The sequence below is a fragment of the Callithrix jacchus genome, chromosome X (genome assembly GCF_049354715.1).
Source record: "Callithrix jacchus isolate 240 chromosome X, calJac240_pri, whole genome shotgun sequence".
NCBI lineage: Eukaryota > Metazoa > Chordata > Mammalia > Primates > Cebidae > Callithrix > Callithrix jacchus.
This window is the reverse complement of record NC_133524.1, coordinates 33,585,162-33,602,992: the sequence shown is the minus strand read 5'-3', so window position 1 is coordinate 33,602,992 and position 17,831 is coordinate 33,585,162. Positions and strand designations below refer to the sequence as shown.

At 36.7% G+C, this 17,831-nt stretch overlaps 1 protein-coding gene across 17 annotated transcripts in view; it reads left to right on the top strand.

Moving 5' to 3' along the window:
* The window catches only part of DMD (dystrophin), a 2,312,475-nt gene that overhangs the window by 666,698 nt on the left and 1,627,946 nt on the right, over positions 1–17,831 (top strand). For 14 of the 17 annotated variants that reach the window (XM_035288503.3, XM_035288500.3, XM_054251373.2 and 11 more), the window contains 2 exons: positions 252–433; positions 1,602–1,733. In XM_035288503.3, the coding sequence (XP_035144394.3) occupies positions 252–433; positions 1,602–1,733 (314 nt within the window). The remainder of the gene's footprint in view (positions 1–251; positions 434–1,601; positions 1,734–17,831) is intronic. The other 3 variants (XM_054251383.2, XM_054251382.2, XM_054251381.2) reach the window with 1 other exon arrangement.

Sequence of the window (17,831 nt, the reverse complement as noted above, 5' to 3'; positions counted from 1 at the left end):
TTATGGAATGAAGTTTTTATATGAACAAGGAAAAGAAATTAACTTTAGTGCTCATCTCATTGTTCTGCCAAATTGGAAAGACATTTTAGGCCTGATTATCATGTTCTAATTAGTCTCTGGAGGACGACATTCATGGACTATTGGGTGTTCATTAATCTATTGTGTTCCTGTAACATTGATTTGTTCATTATCCTTTTAGAGTCTCAAATATAGAAACCAAAAATTGATGTGTAGTGTTAATGTGCTTACAGATGTTGCTACCACTTATCCAGATAAGAAGTCCATCTTAATGTACATCACATCACTCTTCCAAGTTTTGCCTCAACAAGTGAGCATTGAAGCCATCCAGGAAGTGGAAATGTTGCCAAGGCCACCTAAAGTGACTAAAGAAGAACATTATCAGTTACATCATCAAATGCACTATTCTCAACAGGTAAAGTATTTAAATGACAGCTAATATCAAAGATGTTATTTATATGCATTTTTAGTTATGGTACTATATATATAGATATATATGTACACATATATCTTTTATATATATAGTACATATATATTTTATGTGTGTGTGTATATATACACAGAGATGCACAAACACAGAGCCTAATGTATGTATATATGCAGAAAGAGACAGACAGAGGCTGTGTAAACCTTTTCAATTTTGCTTTATGAACTACAATATTGTTTTCAAAACATATTTAAAAAACACTATGGATATGTGCCATATTGGAATGTAGAACATAAACTATTGCATTTTCATTGTGTAACACACAATGGAAATGAAAGGCAAACTTAAGTACATATTAAACTCTCAAATCTTCATCAACTAGAACAAAGAACTAGAGCATGATTAAAGACAAGTGCTGTTTTTAATAATTAAAAATACTTCGTGAAAATATGTACAAAATCAACAGGTTTTGATTATTCAGAGTAACAATTTTGAAAATAGAGAAGTAGTTTAAAATACTACAAATAAACATGAAAGGAAAACATGATGAATTCTTCATTATCTAATGATATAGAATTCAGTGGGATTCTTCCAGTATATTGGCTTGTTCTTGCTCTCAACAGTGGGTAGTTTGGATGTTTTCCTATACTTTCTCAGGCACATACAATAGTGAAAAAAACCTTTAGCATCATTCCTGCTGAATGTGTAGAAAGCTTTTAGGCCAAACTCCCTCACTTGACTGAGCTAGCTCTATATTAGCTTATGAAATCTTCAGTCCTTTGCAGTGTATGGACCTGATGAATTCCGGTTTTACTTACTTTGGATTTAGAGAAAATTGTTTCTTGTTGCCTGTTTTTGCCGGATTGAAGAGCATCATCCCATGTAAATGTTGGAGTTGTGTCTTTACGGAATCCTCATGGTTAAATAGCACCCTCATCTCTTCCCGGATCATTTACTATCCAACATGACATTAAGTGCCTTAATTCTGGGAGTGTACCAATTTCTAATATCGTTTATACATGTTTAGAATTACACATTGCATCTCACCATTTCCATTTAATGTTCTGTTTTCTACTATGTTGGAAAGTAGTCCTTTTAGGTTACTTACGGTTTTCCCTCCTCCTCTCTGTCTACTCCCCCAAACCCTTCTCTGCAGATCACAGTCAGTCTAGCACAGGGCTATGAGAGAACTACTTCCTCTCCAAAGCCTCGATTCAAGAGTTATGCCTTCACACAGGCTGCTTATGTCGCCACCTCTGACCCTACACGGAGCCCATTTCCTGCACAGGTCTGTCAGCAGTTACTGTCTGTTGTACAAACCAGAGAACTGCTTCCACAATAATCTAGCACTGCTTTTACTTGCTTGAGTGTTTCAGTGCCTTTTGTCTCCCCGTGAAGAGCTGTTTTGTTTTTCCCCATTTTATTGATTCCCTCATTTGATTCTGCTTTGTTATTGAGACTTCTCTAGGTTTACTACATGATGATTTTTCATAAATATGAATTCCCATAATACCCATAATAATAATTATTGCTTTCATTATATAATAGCCTGTATGATTCTCTTTTACAAAGGCTATTAGTGGTTAAAAAAACGTGAAGCTCATTAAAAGGTTTATATATGTATCTTCAAGATGTGGGCAAATAGATGAAAATTACTAATTATGCTGTTTGGGGAGATCTTTCTAGATATACATAAAGGAAATACATACTCTAAGTGAATTATTTGATATATTCATTCTAAAATATATAATCTGTGTAAGAAAAATATTACTGCAAGCTTCTTCATATGCTCCCTTTTAATTTTGCTTATTTAAACTTGTATATAGTAGGCTTTGTAGCATTTATAAGAAAAAGTCAGGATCAAACCAGGTTGTATGCTAGACAATGTTTAGTATTTTCTATATAAGGAAGCTTCTCAGTGGAGTTTACCACCCTTGCAATATTGTATGGGACCCAACATACAAGAGATAGCCTTGTAGATGTTTCCAGATGGGAATGAAATGCGCTAGGATTGCTAGATTTGCAAAAATTACTTTTTAACAAAAATGCCTTATTTATTTCACTCAATGGATCCAATTTGAAATGTCCCAGAGGGATGTGATTTTTATCAAAACTATGCTATGAATGGGAGTTTAAAAACGATAGACCTGATCCTACTGGCTAAAAATTATGTACATTTTGGGAGACTTGATTTATTTTAAGGTAGTAGTGTGCATTTAATTGGTAATTTATTTGGCCCTTGATTAATGCAATAGCTGAAAATTCTAAACTCCGGATGGTTATAACCTCCATCCTTGGCTAGTTTACTTGTAAAGCTCTCTTCTCACTCCCTCTCATTCTGGATCTTGACTCCCCATGGACTCTCTATATTCTTTTTATCACCACTCCCCACAGTGAAACCACGAAGACTTAAGGACTAAGTGTCACCTCCTAAAACTGAGGAGCATAAACCAAACAAAGAATATAAGGATTTTTTCACTTTCTCATTATCACTTTATGGAGCTGCCTTTTCTAGGTTTTCTCAATGCCTATTCTGGTAGCCCATTTTCACCTCATTACCACCTCATTAAGGCATTGCTCAGGTATGACTTTTTAATGAAGTAATTGCAAATGGACCTACATCCTGCTAGACTCTCTTTGTTCATTCTGCCTTTGTGTAAATATTACCAAGCATGTAATATGTCATAAATTACAGATAATTCAACAAATTCACTTATCTGTTTTGTTTACCATAAGCCATTTAAATAAATGGAATGGTTATCCTTCAGAAAAGAAGCAGCACAAATCACAAGAGATGGAGGATGATATATTCTGACGGTTACTAAAGGAAGCATAGCAGAAGATGATGTTACATATAGTTAGGTTTGATAAGTTTATGCTTTAATTATTTACACTAAGAAAATTTTTTTGAAAGTGTCAAAAGGACTGAGCTTACACTGTCCCTATAGGCTGTATCTGCTCTACTTCAAATGAACTCAAGACAGGCTAGATTTGATTCCATCAGAATGTTATATTGAAGTGTTTACTCGTTGATCTACAGAGAAAAATGAAGTTTTCTATAAGAGAAGAGAGCCATGCAGGTGACTGTCCCTTACGGAAAACACCTGCATGCCCCTACTCCCCAAACACACCACTCTAATTTAACTGTTCATTTACTTCCACAAATACGTTTTCTTAGTTACAGAGCCAAATGGCTTTTATTTAACTCTCCTAACTTTCTACGACTGATGACAGATTTTTCTCAGAGCCTCTACACTCAGCAGGTTCTTCCTCTCTGACTATTCTGTGTCTTTCATTATCTGGCTTTTTCTGCTCTTCCAATTTCCTTGGCTTACTAATCTCATGGGAGATCTCTTGGCCTTCTTACCTGTGTACTTGTTCTCTTATCAAGTACCTTAATCTCGTGGCTTCAATCTGTATGCAAATGGTCATTGTATGTATGTCTTCACCACTTCCAATCTTTCTTGAGTTACGGCCACGTTTCTAACTCATTTTCAACTCTGTGGTATGTTTCTATATCTTGATATCCACTAATATCTCAAACCTAGTGTCTCCAAGTGAACTTCTGTTTCTTGTCCATTTTTAAAATGTTAGTCACAGCCCTAGTAATATCATTCACAAATTTTTTCACTTTCTTTTGCCTGTATAACAAGGCTGCTCTCCTAAACTGCCTCAAAAAGATTTCTGATATATTAATAATTTATATTTATGCTCATTACACATGTATTTCATGTTTTCTTCAACCAAATTAAGTCGCTTGTTCTACACAGGTTCCCAGAAGTTTTCCATGTTAGCTTTTATGCTTCCCTTAGCTTGGAGTACTTCTGTATCTGTTTGAAATTGGCCAACTTAATTCATATTTCTAGACCTAATTAGTTAGTGGCAGAACCTGAATTCAAATTCACATTTATCCAACTCCACGCCCATGCTCATTATACTAGAGTGACACTGCATTTTCTCTACTGTGATTCTTGTATATTGGGTTACTCTCACATAGAGCAGTATTCATACATTCAGTTATTTAGCACTTGTTTTTGAGTCACCTACTGTGTGCCAGGTACTATTATTGGACCAAGAGACACACAAATAAACACACAAAACAGTCTGTGTCGGAATTTATTCTAATTTTATTATCCTCTTGATCTCTTCCCTCTTGCCATATGTTTTTAACTCATTTAATAAGTGGTAAGGCCGGTTGTGGTGGCTCACACCTGTAATCCCAGAACTTTGGGAGGCCAAGGCAGGTGGATCACCTGAGGTCAGGAGTTCCAGACCAACCAGACCAACATGGTGAAACCTCATCCTACTAACAATACAAAATTCGCTGGGTATGGTGGCACACACCTGTAATCCCAGCTACTTGGGAGGCTGAGGCGGAATTGCTTCAACCCAGGAGGCGGAGGTTGCAGTGAGTTGAGATCATGCCATTGCACTCCAGCCTGGGCAACAAGAGTAAAACTCAGTGTTAAAAATAAATAAATAAACATTAATAAATGGTATGATAGGAGCATTTTAATTTTATCTGTGAGCTTTTCTGTTTCATGATCTTGAGGACAGCATATCTGGGAGCAGAATTGGAACCCAATATTTCATTAGATTCATTTCTCACCTGATGTAGTACATCTGATGTATGAAAAAATTAGAGAAACTGAGGATTACTGTGAGGTTTTTCACTTAAGAAACTGACCGAACAGAATTGCCACAAACCAAGATGGAAGAGACTGTAGAAGGAACAGGTTTGGGAGTAAACATTAGAGTTTTAGTTTTGAACATATAATCTTGACATAACTATGAGGCTTTGAATGCATGTGAAGACGGGGTTCTAAGATCAGAGTTGAGGGTAATAATAGTATTTAAATCCATTGTCCTGGATAAGGTTATGAAGAACAAATGTGAAGACAGATAAGAGATCTCCAGATTAATATATGATGAGGCATCAGCAAAGGGGTTGAAAAGGGTGGCTAGAAAGGAGAGAAAACGGAAAAGATAAATGTGGTTTTCTGGAATCCAGAGGAAAGTGTTTTCGGGAAAAAGAAGATGTCTAACTATATTAAGTATTGCTGATTAGTTCAAATAACATAGTTGAAAATTATTCAATGAATTTAGCAAATCATCAGTAGAGTACAATATCTGGGAAATCCTAATATATAGCAGTTATTATAATGGAATTACTAACACACCTATTCACTCTTAAAACATTTCCATTTTGACCAATAAGTTATACACTCACTCTAGCTTACATCCACTTTAATAAAAACAATTTCAGTGGGGTGTGTGTGTGTGTGTGTGTGTGTGTGTGTGTATGTGTATGTGTGTGTTTGGAGTTGTTTCTGGTTAGAGTAGGTTCAAATGACAGTAAGCATGAAGGCTACTTGCATTTTAACAATTTAAAAAAACAAAAATACTGAGCGCTGGGCACAGCGGCTCATGCTTATAATCCTGGCACTTTGGGAGGCTGAGGCAGGCAGATCATTTGAGGCCAGCAGTTTGAGACCAGCCTGGCCAACATAGCAAAATGCTGTCTCTAATAAAAACATAAAAATTAACTGGGTGTGGTGATGCACACCTGTAATCCCAGCTACTTGGGAAGCTGAGGCATGAGAATCGCTCAGAGCCGGGAGGTGGACGTTGCAGTGAGCTGAGATCACCCACTGCACTCCAGCCTGGGCAAGAGTCTATCTGAAAACACTACACTGAATAGTTGATGACCACAGGAACAAAAACATACTTCTTTTAAATTAACCCACCCTGATAACTAATCATGTGCCTATGTATTAGTTTTTTATTTCTGATGCAATAGATAAAAACCTAGAGGCCTTAGACAATACATACTTATTATTTTACATTTCTGTAGTTCAGATGTGTAAAACAGGTCTCTTTGTGCTAAAATTACTGTATCAGCCGGGCTGCCTTTCTTTTGGAGTTTGTAGTGGAAAACCATTTCCATACCTTTTCTAGAGGCTGACCACACTTATTGGCTCATGGCCCCCTTTCAACTTCAAAGCTAAGAAGGGCAAATTGAATCTCCTGTGACATCACCCTAACCTACTCTTCTGCCTCCCACTTCTACTTTTAAGACCCTTCATTATTACTTACTTGCTATGTGACCTGGAGAGAGTTTCTTGAACTCTGGGCCTCAGTTTCCTCATGTGTATTATTAAAACTATTTGTAACTCATAGAGCTATTATGAGGGTTAAATGAGATGAATTACCTAAAGAACATTCCATGGTATAAGCACATTGTAAGTTTAAAAAAAAAAAAACCCACCAACCAATATCATGATTACTACTTTAAATACATCTAGGGTTAGATAAGATTTTGTGGTCTGAGAGAACATCTTTATATTTTTATTAGCACTTCTATGAGAAGATACAGCCTGGGTCCTCAGTTCTAAAGTATAAGCAAACTCAGCACCTGTATAGAGTTTGGCAAGTTAATATACTGAGTAAAAGATTCTAAGGAAAGGGATATCCTCTTAGTTCTGCAGTTGCTGAGGGACAATCTTGGAACCATACAGAGTGGAACATAGTGATGCCTTTTATAAAGCAGAAAAAAGCATTTCTAGTGATTTTACATCCAGCAATCCTGTGTTGGGAGGGATGAGGGAGAGGAGCTTTTTCACTCTATCTCTGCAATTGCCCCCACCCCCAACTGTCCCCCAGACTGTACAAAGATTGTAGGAAATAATTTACAAACAGGACACAAAGCCAGCCAGTTGGGGGCACTCCTTAGATTGAAAGTACCATTGATTTGCTTCGAGGAAGCCTTTATACATTCAGATGTGACAGAACAAGTGACCCAGAAACAGAATTGTTAGGTTTTAGCTCAACTTTATGGATTGGTACACTGAAGACTTCTGAGTATAATTTTAAAACTGGAAGGAACCTTAAAGTGATTATATGTGATGATGTTATTTTCAACAAATACACTCTTACCCTTTAACTTCTTTCAAAATTGTATTTTATTGTGGTAAGAACACGTAACATGGGGTTCACATTCCTAACTAACTTTTAAGTGTAAAACACAGCATTGGAATAGATTGCCTTTTCACAGTGTTGATTGTTTCCTTTTTTGAACAGAAACTTTTTAGTTTTGTGTAGTCTCAATTGTTTTATTTGTTTTTGTTTTTGTTGTTTGTGCTTTTGGTGTCATATCCATGAAATAATTTCCAGAATGAATGTCACAAGACTTTTCCAATGTTTTCTTCTAGGAGTTTTATGGATTGAGGTTTTACGTTTACATATCTTGTCCATTTGGACTTGATATTTGCATATGGCATAAGATAAGCTTTCAGTTTCATTCTTTCTGCCTGTGGATATCCAGTTTTTATAGCACCATTTGTTAAAGAGATTATCCTTTCCTCCTTGTGTATTCTTGGCTGTCTTGTGGAACGTCATAACCATATATATGTAGATTTATTTCTGGGCTCTCTATTCTTTTTTTTTTTTGAGACGGAGTTTCGCTCTTGTTACCCAGTCTGGAGTGCAATGGCGCGATCTCGGCTCACCGCAACCTCCGCCTCCTGGGTTCAGGCAATTCTCCTGTCTCAGCCTCCCGAGTAGCTGGGATTACAGGCACACACCACCTTGCCCAGCTAATTTTTTGTATTTTTAGTAGAGACGGGGTTTCAACACGTTGACCAGGATGGTCTTGATCTCTTGACCTCGTGATCACCCACCTCGGCCTCCCAAAGTGCGGGGATTACAGGTTTGAGCCACCGCACCCGGCCTGGGCTCTCTATTCTGTTCCATTGGTCTATATATCTGTCTTCATGACAATACAATTTATTTTTAATTGCTGTAGCTTTGTAATATATTTTGAAATGGAGAAGTATGATACCTCCAATTTTGTACTTCTTTCTCAAGGTTGATTTAGCCATTTGGGATTCTTTGTGGTTCAATATGATTTCAAAAATTTTCTCTGTGTGTGTGAAAAAATGCCATTGGGATTTTGATAGAGATTATATTAGTTCTGTAGATTGCTGTGAATATAATGACAATTTCAAGTCCTCCAATCCATGAATGTAAGATGTCTTTCCATTTGATTTTGTCTTCTTTAATTTAGTTCATCAATGTTTTGTAGTTTTCAGTGCATACTCTTTGACTACCTTAGTTAAGTTTATCACTGTGTTCTTTTGTGTGCTATTATAATGTTATTTGTTTCCTAATTTGCTTTTCATTGTTAGTGCAAAGAAACTCAACTAATTTTTGTATGGTGATATCATATCTTACAAGTTGCCTGATTTTTAAGTTGGTTCTCATGTTTTTAATGGATTCTAGGGATTTCTATTCATAAGTTTTGTCATCTGCAAATAGAAATAATATTCTTCATTTCTGATTTATATGCCTTTAATTTATTTTTCTTGTCTAATTATTCTAGCAAGAACTTCCAGTATTGTGGTCAATAGAAATGACAAGAATGGGCATACTTACCTTGTTCCTCCTGATTTCATAGGAAATGCTTTCAGTCCTCAGTTGTTATGATGTGAGCTGTGATCTTTTTATATATGGCTTTTATTATATTCAAGCAATTTCCTTCTATTCATAGATTGTTGAGAGTTGATTTTTTTAAAAAAAAATAATGAAAATGTGTTGAATTTTGTCAAACAAGGTTTCAGCATCTAATGGAATTATTATGTAACTTCTTATTTATTCGGTTAATGTGGTGTATGATACTCACTGATTTTCACGTTGAACCATCTTTGTATCCTGAGGATAAATCTCACTCGGTCATAATGTATGGACCTCTTCATGTGCTGTTAAAGTTTGCAGGAGGTTTGTTGAGAATTTTGCCTCTATACCCATCAAGGATATGGACCTGCAGATTTCTTGTGATGCCTTTTTCTGCCTTTGGTAATGCTGACCTTATAAAATGAATTTGAAAGTGCTTCTTCCAGTTCAGTTTTTTGGAAGAAATTGAGAAGAATTGGCATTAATTATCTTTCAAAATGTTTGATAGAAATCACTTATCGTGTCATCTGGTCTTGGGCTTTTCTTTGTTGTGAGTTTTTAAAATTTCTGATTAAATCTCCTTACTTGTATTGATCTATTCAGACTTTCTATTTTTACACAGTTCAGATTTGGTAGGTTTTATGTTTCTAGGAATTTATCCATTTTTTTTTTTGGATTATAGAGTTTCTTCGTGTAAAATTGTTCATAGTGGTCTCTTTATTAATATTAAAGGAGCATTATTGTGTTATAGTCCAAAAACCTGGAGGCTTTTAAAAAAATGATTTAGTGTAAATAATTTCAAAATGAAAAGTTATTTAAGTTAAAACCCTCATTAAGTATAAAAATTTTATAAGCATAGTATAACCAAAATACATCACTTATTCCACTAGGTGTGTCTGCATTTAGGAAATGTGTTAAATGCCTAGCATGTAATTTACATTTATTATTTCTGATTTTCAAAGCAACCTTATAAAGATGTAACTCCACAAATAGAGTTACTTATCAAAATAGGTTAGGAAATTGAGGCTTATAGAAAGGTTGAATAGTGTGTGAATGTTATTTTTCTGCTTGATAGAAAAGTGATAATTGTAAATAAGGATAGGAAATCATCTGTCATCCATGTCACAAATATATTTCCTGTTTTGTCCTCTGAATTATTCTATTATTTATTTTGATGTAAATAAGAATTTTAATGGTATTAAACTTTTCAAAGAAGATTAAAAAATATTCCATAGCTAAGACATTGAGATGAAAACAGGATATAAGAGGAATCAAGTCTGTCTGTGGGAGCTGTGTATGCTATTTTTCCTCTCTTGCTTAGTTTTCTCATCTTTAAAATGGAGATACTTTCAACTTTCCATGGGTGGCTAAAATAATGCATATAGTATGTGGGAAAAGTCTTCACTAATATATAGCGTGTGAGAGAGAAAAGACTCCATTCGCCTTCTTACACAACAGGCATTCAATAAGTGTTTAAGGGTGAAGAAGTATTTACAACAACATGGATCAACACTTCCATTTTGCATTATTTATATAAATTATAATGTAATCTAAATATAAATCCAAAAATGTAGAATGAAAGTCGATTTTTACATTTGGTAAAGATATTTGGAGTTTCTGGAAGAGATAATACATAATTTAACCAACCATGCTGGCAAATGACTTTTCTGTCTCTTGATACTAGAGATAGGTCCAGAGGTACTACTGTGGATGTTACAAAAATAGAGTCCATTTTTGCAAACCAAGGACATTTGAATGCTATCATTTAACTCATGTTTATTACATTTTATGGGACTTGTAGTTTCCTATAATTTGAATGAATTATTGGATGGAATTGAGCTAATTTGTATTACAAGGTTTAAACAAGTCAGGGTGGCTTATTCGTAATCATTAGTAGACTGTTTGGATCTCCACGTGTAAGCGAGAAGCAGTATGCTTCCTTGAGGGCTTCTTAAATAATATCTTTGTCAAACATTTAATACTTTCTTTTGTTTTTACAAATCAAGTCTATGGAAGTAAGCATTTCTGTTAACATCCTCTTAGTTGTTGTGTGATTCAGTTATCTCTTTAGCATGCCTGTGTAATGCTTAGCTCACCTGTGTAAAATAGGCATGCTTACCTTGTTCACCAGTAACCATTGCCATGTAGCAAATCACCTCAAAACTTGGGAGTTTATAAAAACACTCATTTTTGTCATTATCTCTTTTGATTCTGGGGCTCAGCTGGGTTCAGGGCTTCTCATATAATTGTAATAAAATAGTAGGTGAAGCTGAAGTCATTTTGAAGGCTTCTTTACTCGTATGCCTCATGGCTGCTGCTGGAACTTCAGCCAGGGCAGTTGGCTGGAACACGTATATGTGGACTTCTTATTTAATCTGCAGTCCCTCACTAAATGCTGGCTGGATTCCAAGAGTAAGTGACCCCCAAAAAAATACCAAGCAGAAACTGTCTTGACTTTTGTGACTTAGTCTCGGAAGTCACACAGTACAACTTCTGCCATGATCAGTGATCCATCCTATTCAAGGGGTGGAAACATAAACAAACCCAACTCTTGATGGTGAAGTGTTGATGGTACATTGTAAGAAGAATGTGAAAGATGAAAATATATTATTGTATCCAGCTTAAAAAAGTAGAATCTGTCAGAACTTACAAGATTCTTCTGAAAAATCCAGGTCACTTGCAAAACATGGCTAGCATGGTGCCTAACAGGTATTCAGTAAAGTGCACTCTACTTACTGATGACTGTGCTTGTTTAGGTAAGTTTGTACAGATCTTCAAATATCCAGGCACCTGATTAAGAAGTTTGAGAATGTTCTTGCACATAAGTGTCACAGAGTAGGAGCTAAAATGTCCACCTAACTGCTCTCTAGCACAAATGAAATTTCAAATTCATTTGAAAATAATTTATATGAGTAGTTTAATACCAAGAATTTTAAGTAGACAGAACAACCTCCACATCCTTCATTTTACAGGTGAAGAAACTCAAGCTCAGATATACTAAGTTCTGTACCTAAGATCACAGAGTAGAAATATTGGGTCCTGTCATCCTGAATTTTGTTAAATATGATGTCTTCTTAAGCATTCTAATTATTTTAAGCCAATTCATCACACTGTCACATCTTCTGCAGGATAGACTCTAGTTTCTACATTGATTAATTTGATTTTTTTGTATTTATTTTCTTTCTTTCCCTCTCTTTTTTTCTTTCTACCTCTCATCTCTCTCTCTCATCTCTCCCTCTCTCTCACACACACACATGCATGCACGCGCACACGTGCGCGCGCACACACACACACACACACACACCTCTCTATCTCTATTTCGACAGTTTTTGCTCTGCTGCTCAGGCTGAAGTGCAATGGCATGATCTCGGCTTACTGTAACGTATGCCTCTTGGATTCAAATGATTCTCCTGCCTCAGCTTCCTGAGTAGCTGAAATTACAGGCACCTACCATAATGCCTGGCTTACTTTTGTATGCTTTAGTAGAGATAAGGTTTCATCATGGTGGCCAGGCAGGTCTCGAACTCTTGACCTCAGGTGATCTACCTGCCTCTGCCTCCCAAAGTGCTGGGAATACAGGTGTGGGCCACCATGCCTGGCCATACAGAGTCATTTCTTAAAATGTATAATTAGTGGGTACCCAGGCCTGATTATAATCCCTGCTATAGAATTCTGGCAGGACATATCCTTGCATATTGTGGTCTCTATCTACAAATAATATCAGTGCAAACATGTAATAATACTTGGTTAATCAACTAAAATTTCTTTTTTTTTCCTTCTTTCTTTTTTTTTAATTTTTTATTGCATTTTAGGTTTTGGGGTACATGTGCAGAACATGCAAGACAGTTGCATAGGTACACACATGGCAGTATGTTTTGCTTCCTTTCTCCCCTTCACCCACATTTGGCATTTCTCCCCAGGCTATCCCTCCCAAGCTCACTCTCCCGCTGATCCTCCCCTTTCCCCTCCAATAATCCCCATCCTGTGTCCGTGTGTTCTCATTTCTCATCACCCGCCTATGAGTGAGAATATGCTGTATTTCATTTTCTGTTCCTGTGTCAGTTTGCTGAGAATGATGTTCTCCAGATTCATCCATGTCCCTACAAATGACACTATCTCATCATTTCTGATTGCTGCATAATATTCCATGGTGTACATGTGCCACATTTTCCCAATCCAGTCTATCATCAATGGGCATTTGGGTTGATTCCAGCTCTTTGCTATTGTAAACAGTGCTGCAATGAACATTCGTGTGCATGTGTCCTTATAGTAGAACGATTTATAGTCCTTTGGATATATACCCAGTAATGGGATTGCTGGGTCAAATGTAATTTCTATTTTTAAGGCCTTGAGGAATCGCCACACTGTCTTCCACAATGGTTGAACTAATTTACACTCCCACCAACATTGTAAAAGTGTTCCTTTTTCTCCACATCCTCTCCAGCATCTGTTGTCTCCAGATTTTTTAATGATCGCCATTCTAACTGGCGTGAGATGGTGTCTCAATGTGGTTTTGATTTGCATCTCTATGATGACCAGTGACGATGAGCATTTTTTCATATGATTGTTGGCCTCATATATGTCTTCTTTCATGAAGTGTCTATTCATATCCTTTGCCCATTTTTAAATGGGCTTATTTGTTTTTTTCCTGTAAATCTGTTTGAGTTCTTTGTAAATTCTAGATATCAGCCCTTTGTCTGATGGGTAAACTGCAAAAATGTTTTCCCATTCTGTTGGTTGCCGATCCACTCTAGTGACTGTTTCTTTTGTCGTGCAGAAGCTGTGGAGTTTGATTAGGTCCCATTTGTCTATTTTGGCTTTTGTTGCCAATGCTTTTGGTGTTTTGTTCATGAAGTCCTTGCCTACTCCTATGTCCTGGATGGTTTTGCCTAGATCTTCTTCTAGGGTTTTTATGGTGCCAGGTCTTATGTTTAAGTCTTTAATCCATCTGGAGTTAATTTTAGTGTAAGGTGTCAGGAAGGGGTCCAGTTTCTGCTTTCTGCACATGGCTAGCCAGTTTTCCCAACACCATTTGTTAAACATGGAATCCTTTCCCCATTGCTTGTTTTTGTCAGGTTTATCAAAGATTGTATGGTTGTAGATATGTTGCGTTGCCTCCAATGCCTCTGTTTTGTTCCATTGCTCTATATCTCTGTTTTGGTACCAGTACCATGCTGATTTGATTACTGTAGCCTTGTAGTATAGTTTGAAATCCGGTAGTGTGATGCCCCCCTCTGTGTTCTTTTTGCTTAGAATTGACTTGGCTATGCGGGCTCTCTTTTGATTCCATATGAAGTTCATGGTGGTTTTTTCCAGTTCTGTGAAGAAAGTCAATGGTAGCTTGATGGGGATAGCGTTGATTCTGTAAATTACTTTGGGCAGTATAGCCATTTTCACGATATTAATTCTTCCTAACCATGAACATGGAATGTTTCTCCATCTGTTTGTGTCCTCTCTGATTTCGTTGAGCAGTGGTTTGTAGTTTTCCTTGAAGAGGTCCCTTACGTTCCTTGTGAGTTGTATTCCTAGGTATTTTATTCTTTTTGTAGCAATTGTGAATGGTAGTTCGTTCTTGATTTGGCTTTCTTTTAGTCTGTTATTGGTGTAGAGGAATGCTTGTGATTTTTGCACATTTATTTTATATCCTGAGACTTTGCTGAAGTTGCTTATCAGTTTCAGGAGTTTCTGGGCTAAGGAGATGGGGTGTTCTAGGTATACTATCATGTCTGCAAATAGAGACAATTTGGCTTCCACCTTTCCTATTTGAATACCCTTTATTTCTTTTTCTTGCCTGATTGCTCTGGCTAGAACTTCCAGTACTATATTGAATAGGAGTGGTGAAAGAGGGCATCCTTGTCTAGTGCCGGATTTCAAAGGGAATGCTTCCAGTTTTTGCCCATTCAGTATGATATTGGCTGTTGATTTGTCATAAATAGCTTTTATTACTTTGAGATACATTCCATCGATACCAAGTTTATTGAGGGTTTTTAGCATAAAGGGCTGTTGAATTTTGTTTAATGCCTTCTCTGCATCAATTGAGATAATCATGTGGTTTTTGTTTTTGGTTCTATGTGGTGAATTACATTTATAGACTTGCGTATGTTGAACCAGCCTTGCATCCCCAGGATAAATCCTACTTGATCATGATGGATAAGTTTTTTGATATGCTGTTGCAATCAGCTTGCCAAATCTTATTGAAGATTTTTGCATCTATGTTCATCATGGATATTGGCCTGAAGTTTTCTTTTCTTGTTTGGTCTCTGCCGGGTTTTGGTATCAGGATAATATTGGTCTCATAAAATGATTTGGGAAGGATTCCCTCTTTTTGGATTATTTGAAATAGTTTCAGAAGGAATGGTACCAGCTCCTCTTTGTGTGTCTGGTAGAATTCGGCTGTGAACCCATCTGGACCTGGGCTTTTTTTGTGAGGTAGGCTCTTAATTGCTGCCTCGACTTCTGACCTTGTTATTGGTCTATTCATAGTTTCAGCTTCCTTCTGGTTTAGGCTTGGGAGGACAGAGGAGTCCAGGAATTTATCCATTTCTTCCAGGTTTACTAGTTTATGTGTATAGAGTTGTTTGTAATATTCTCTGATGATGGTTTGAATTTCTGTGGAATCTGTGGTGATTTCTCCTTTATCATTTTTTATTGCATCTATTTGGTTGTTCTCTCTTTTCTTTTTTATCAGTCTGGCTAGTGGTCTGTCTATTTTGTTGATCTTTTCAAAAACCCAGCTCTTGGATTTATTGATTTTTTGAAGGGTTTTTTGTGTCTCAATCTCCTTCAGTTCAGCTCTGATCTTAGTTATTTCTTGTCTTCTGCTAGGTTTTGAGTTTTTTTGAACTTGCTCCTCTAGCTCTTTCAATTTTGACGATAGGGTGTCAATTTTGGATCTCTCCATTCTCCTCATATGGGCACTTATTGCTATATATTTTCCTCTAGAGACTGCTTTAAATGTGTCCCAGAGATTCTGGCATGTTGTGTCTTCATTCTCATTGGTTTCAAAGAACTTCTTTATTTCTGCCTTCATTTCATTGTTTATCCAGTCAACATTCAAGAGCCAGTTGTTCAGTTTCCATGAAGCTGTGTGGTTCTGGGTTGGTTTCTGAATTCTGAGTTCTAACTTGATTGCACTATGGTCTGAGAGACTGTTTGTTATGATTTCAGTTGTTTTGCATTTGCTGAGGAGTGCTTTACTTCCAATTATGTGGTCAACTTTAGAGTAGGTGAGATGTGGTGCTGAGAAGAATGTATATTCTGTGGATTTGGGGTGGAGAGTTCTGTAAATGTCTATCAGGTTTGCTTGCTCCAGGTCTGAGTTCAAGCCCTGGATATCCTTGTTGATTTTCTGTCTGGTTGATCTGTCTAATATTGACAGTGGAGTGTTAAAGTCTCCCACTATTATTGTGTGGGAGTCTATGTCTCTTTGTAAGTCATTAAGAACTTGCCTTATGTATCTTGGTGCTTCTGTATTGGGTCCATATATGTTTATAGGATCATTAGCTCTTCTTGTTGTATCGATCATTTTACCATTATGTAATGAATCTTTGTTGCTTTAAAGTCTATTTTATCAGAGATGAGAATTGCAACTCCTGCTTTTTTTTGCTCTCCATTTGCTTGGTAAATCTTCCTCTATCCCTTTATTTTGAGGCTTTGTGTATCCTTGCATATGAGATGGGTTTCCTGGATACAGCACACTGATGGGTTTTGGATTTTTATCCAATTTGCCAGTCTGTGTCTTTTGATTGGTGCATTTAGCTCATTTACATTTAGGGTTAATATTGTTATGTGTGAATTTGATACTGCCATTTTGATGCTAGCTGGCTGATTTCCCCATTAGTTGATGTAGATTCTTCATTATGTTGATGCTCTTTAGCATTTAGTATGATTTTGGAATGGCCGGTACTGGTTGTTCCTTTCTATGTGTAGTGCCTCTTTGAGGAGCTCTTGTAAAGTAGGCCTGGTGGTGACAAAATCTCTGAGTACTTGCTTGTTTGCAAAGGATTTTATTGTTCCTTCACTTATGAAGCTAAGTTTGGCTGGATATGAAATTTTGGGTTGAAAGTTCTTTTCTTTAAGGATGTTGAATATTGGCCTCCACTCTCTTCTGGCTTGTAGTATTTCTGCTGAGAGATCTGCTGTGAGTCTGATGGGCTTCCCTTTGGGGGTGACCCGACCTTTCTCTCTGGCTGCCCTTAGTATTTTCTCCTTTATTTCAACCCTGGTGAATCTGACAATTATGTGCCTTGGGGTTGCTCTTCTTGCAGAATATCTTTGTGGTGTTCTCTGTATTTCCTGCACTTGAGTGTTGGCCTGTCTTGCTAGGTGGGGGAAATTTTCCTGCATAATGTCCTGAAGAGTATTTTCCAGCTTGGATTCATTCTCCTCGTCACATTCTGGTACACCTATCAAACGTAGGTTAGGTCTCTTCACATAGTCCCATATTTCTTGGAGACTTTGTTCATTATTTTTTTTGCTTTTTTCTCTAATCTTGGTTTCTCGTTTTATTTCATTGAGTTGATCTTCGACTTCTGATATTCTTTCTTCTGCTTGGTCAATTCAGCTGTTGAAAGTTGTGCATGCTTCGTGAAGTTCTCGCATTGTGTTTTTCAGCTCCTTTAATTCATTCATATTCCTCTCTAAGTTATCCATTCTTGTTATCATTTCCTCGAATCTTCTTTCAAATCTTTTTTCAAGGTTCTTTGTTTCTGTGCATTGATTTAAAACATGTTCTTTTAGCTCATGGAAGTTTCTCATTATCCACCTTCTGAAGTCTAATTCCATCATTTCATCACAGTCATTCTCCGTCCAGCTTTGTTCCCTTGCTGGTGAGAAGTTTTGGTCCTTTGTAGGAGGTGAGGTGTTCTGGTTTCGGGTGTTTTCCTCCTTTTTGCGCTGGTTTCTTTTCATTTTTGTGGATTTATCCAACTGTCGT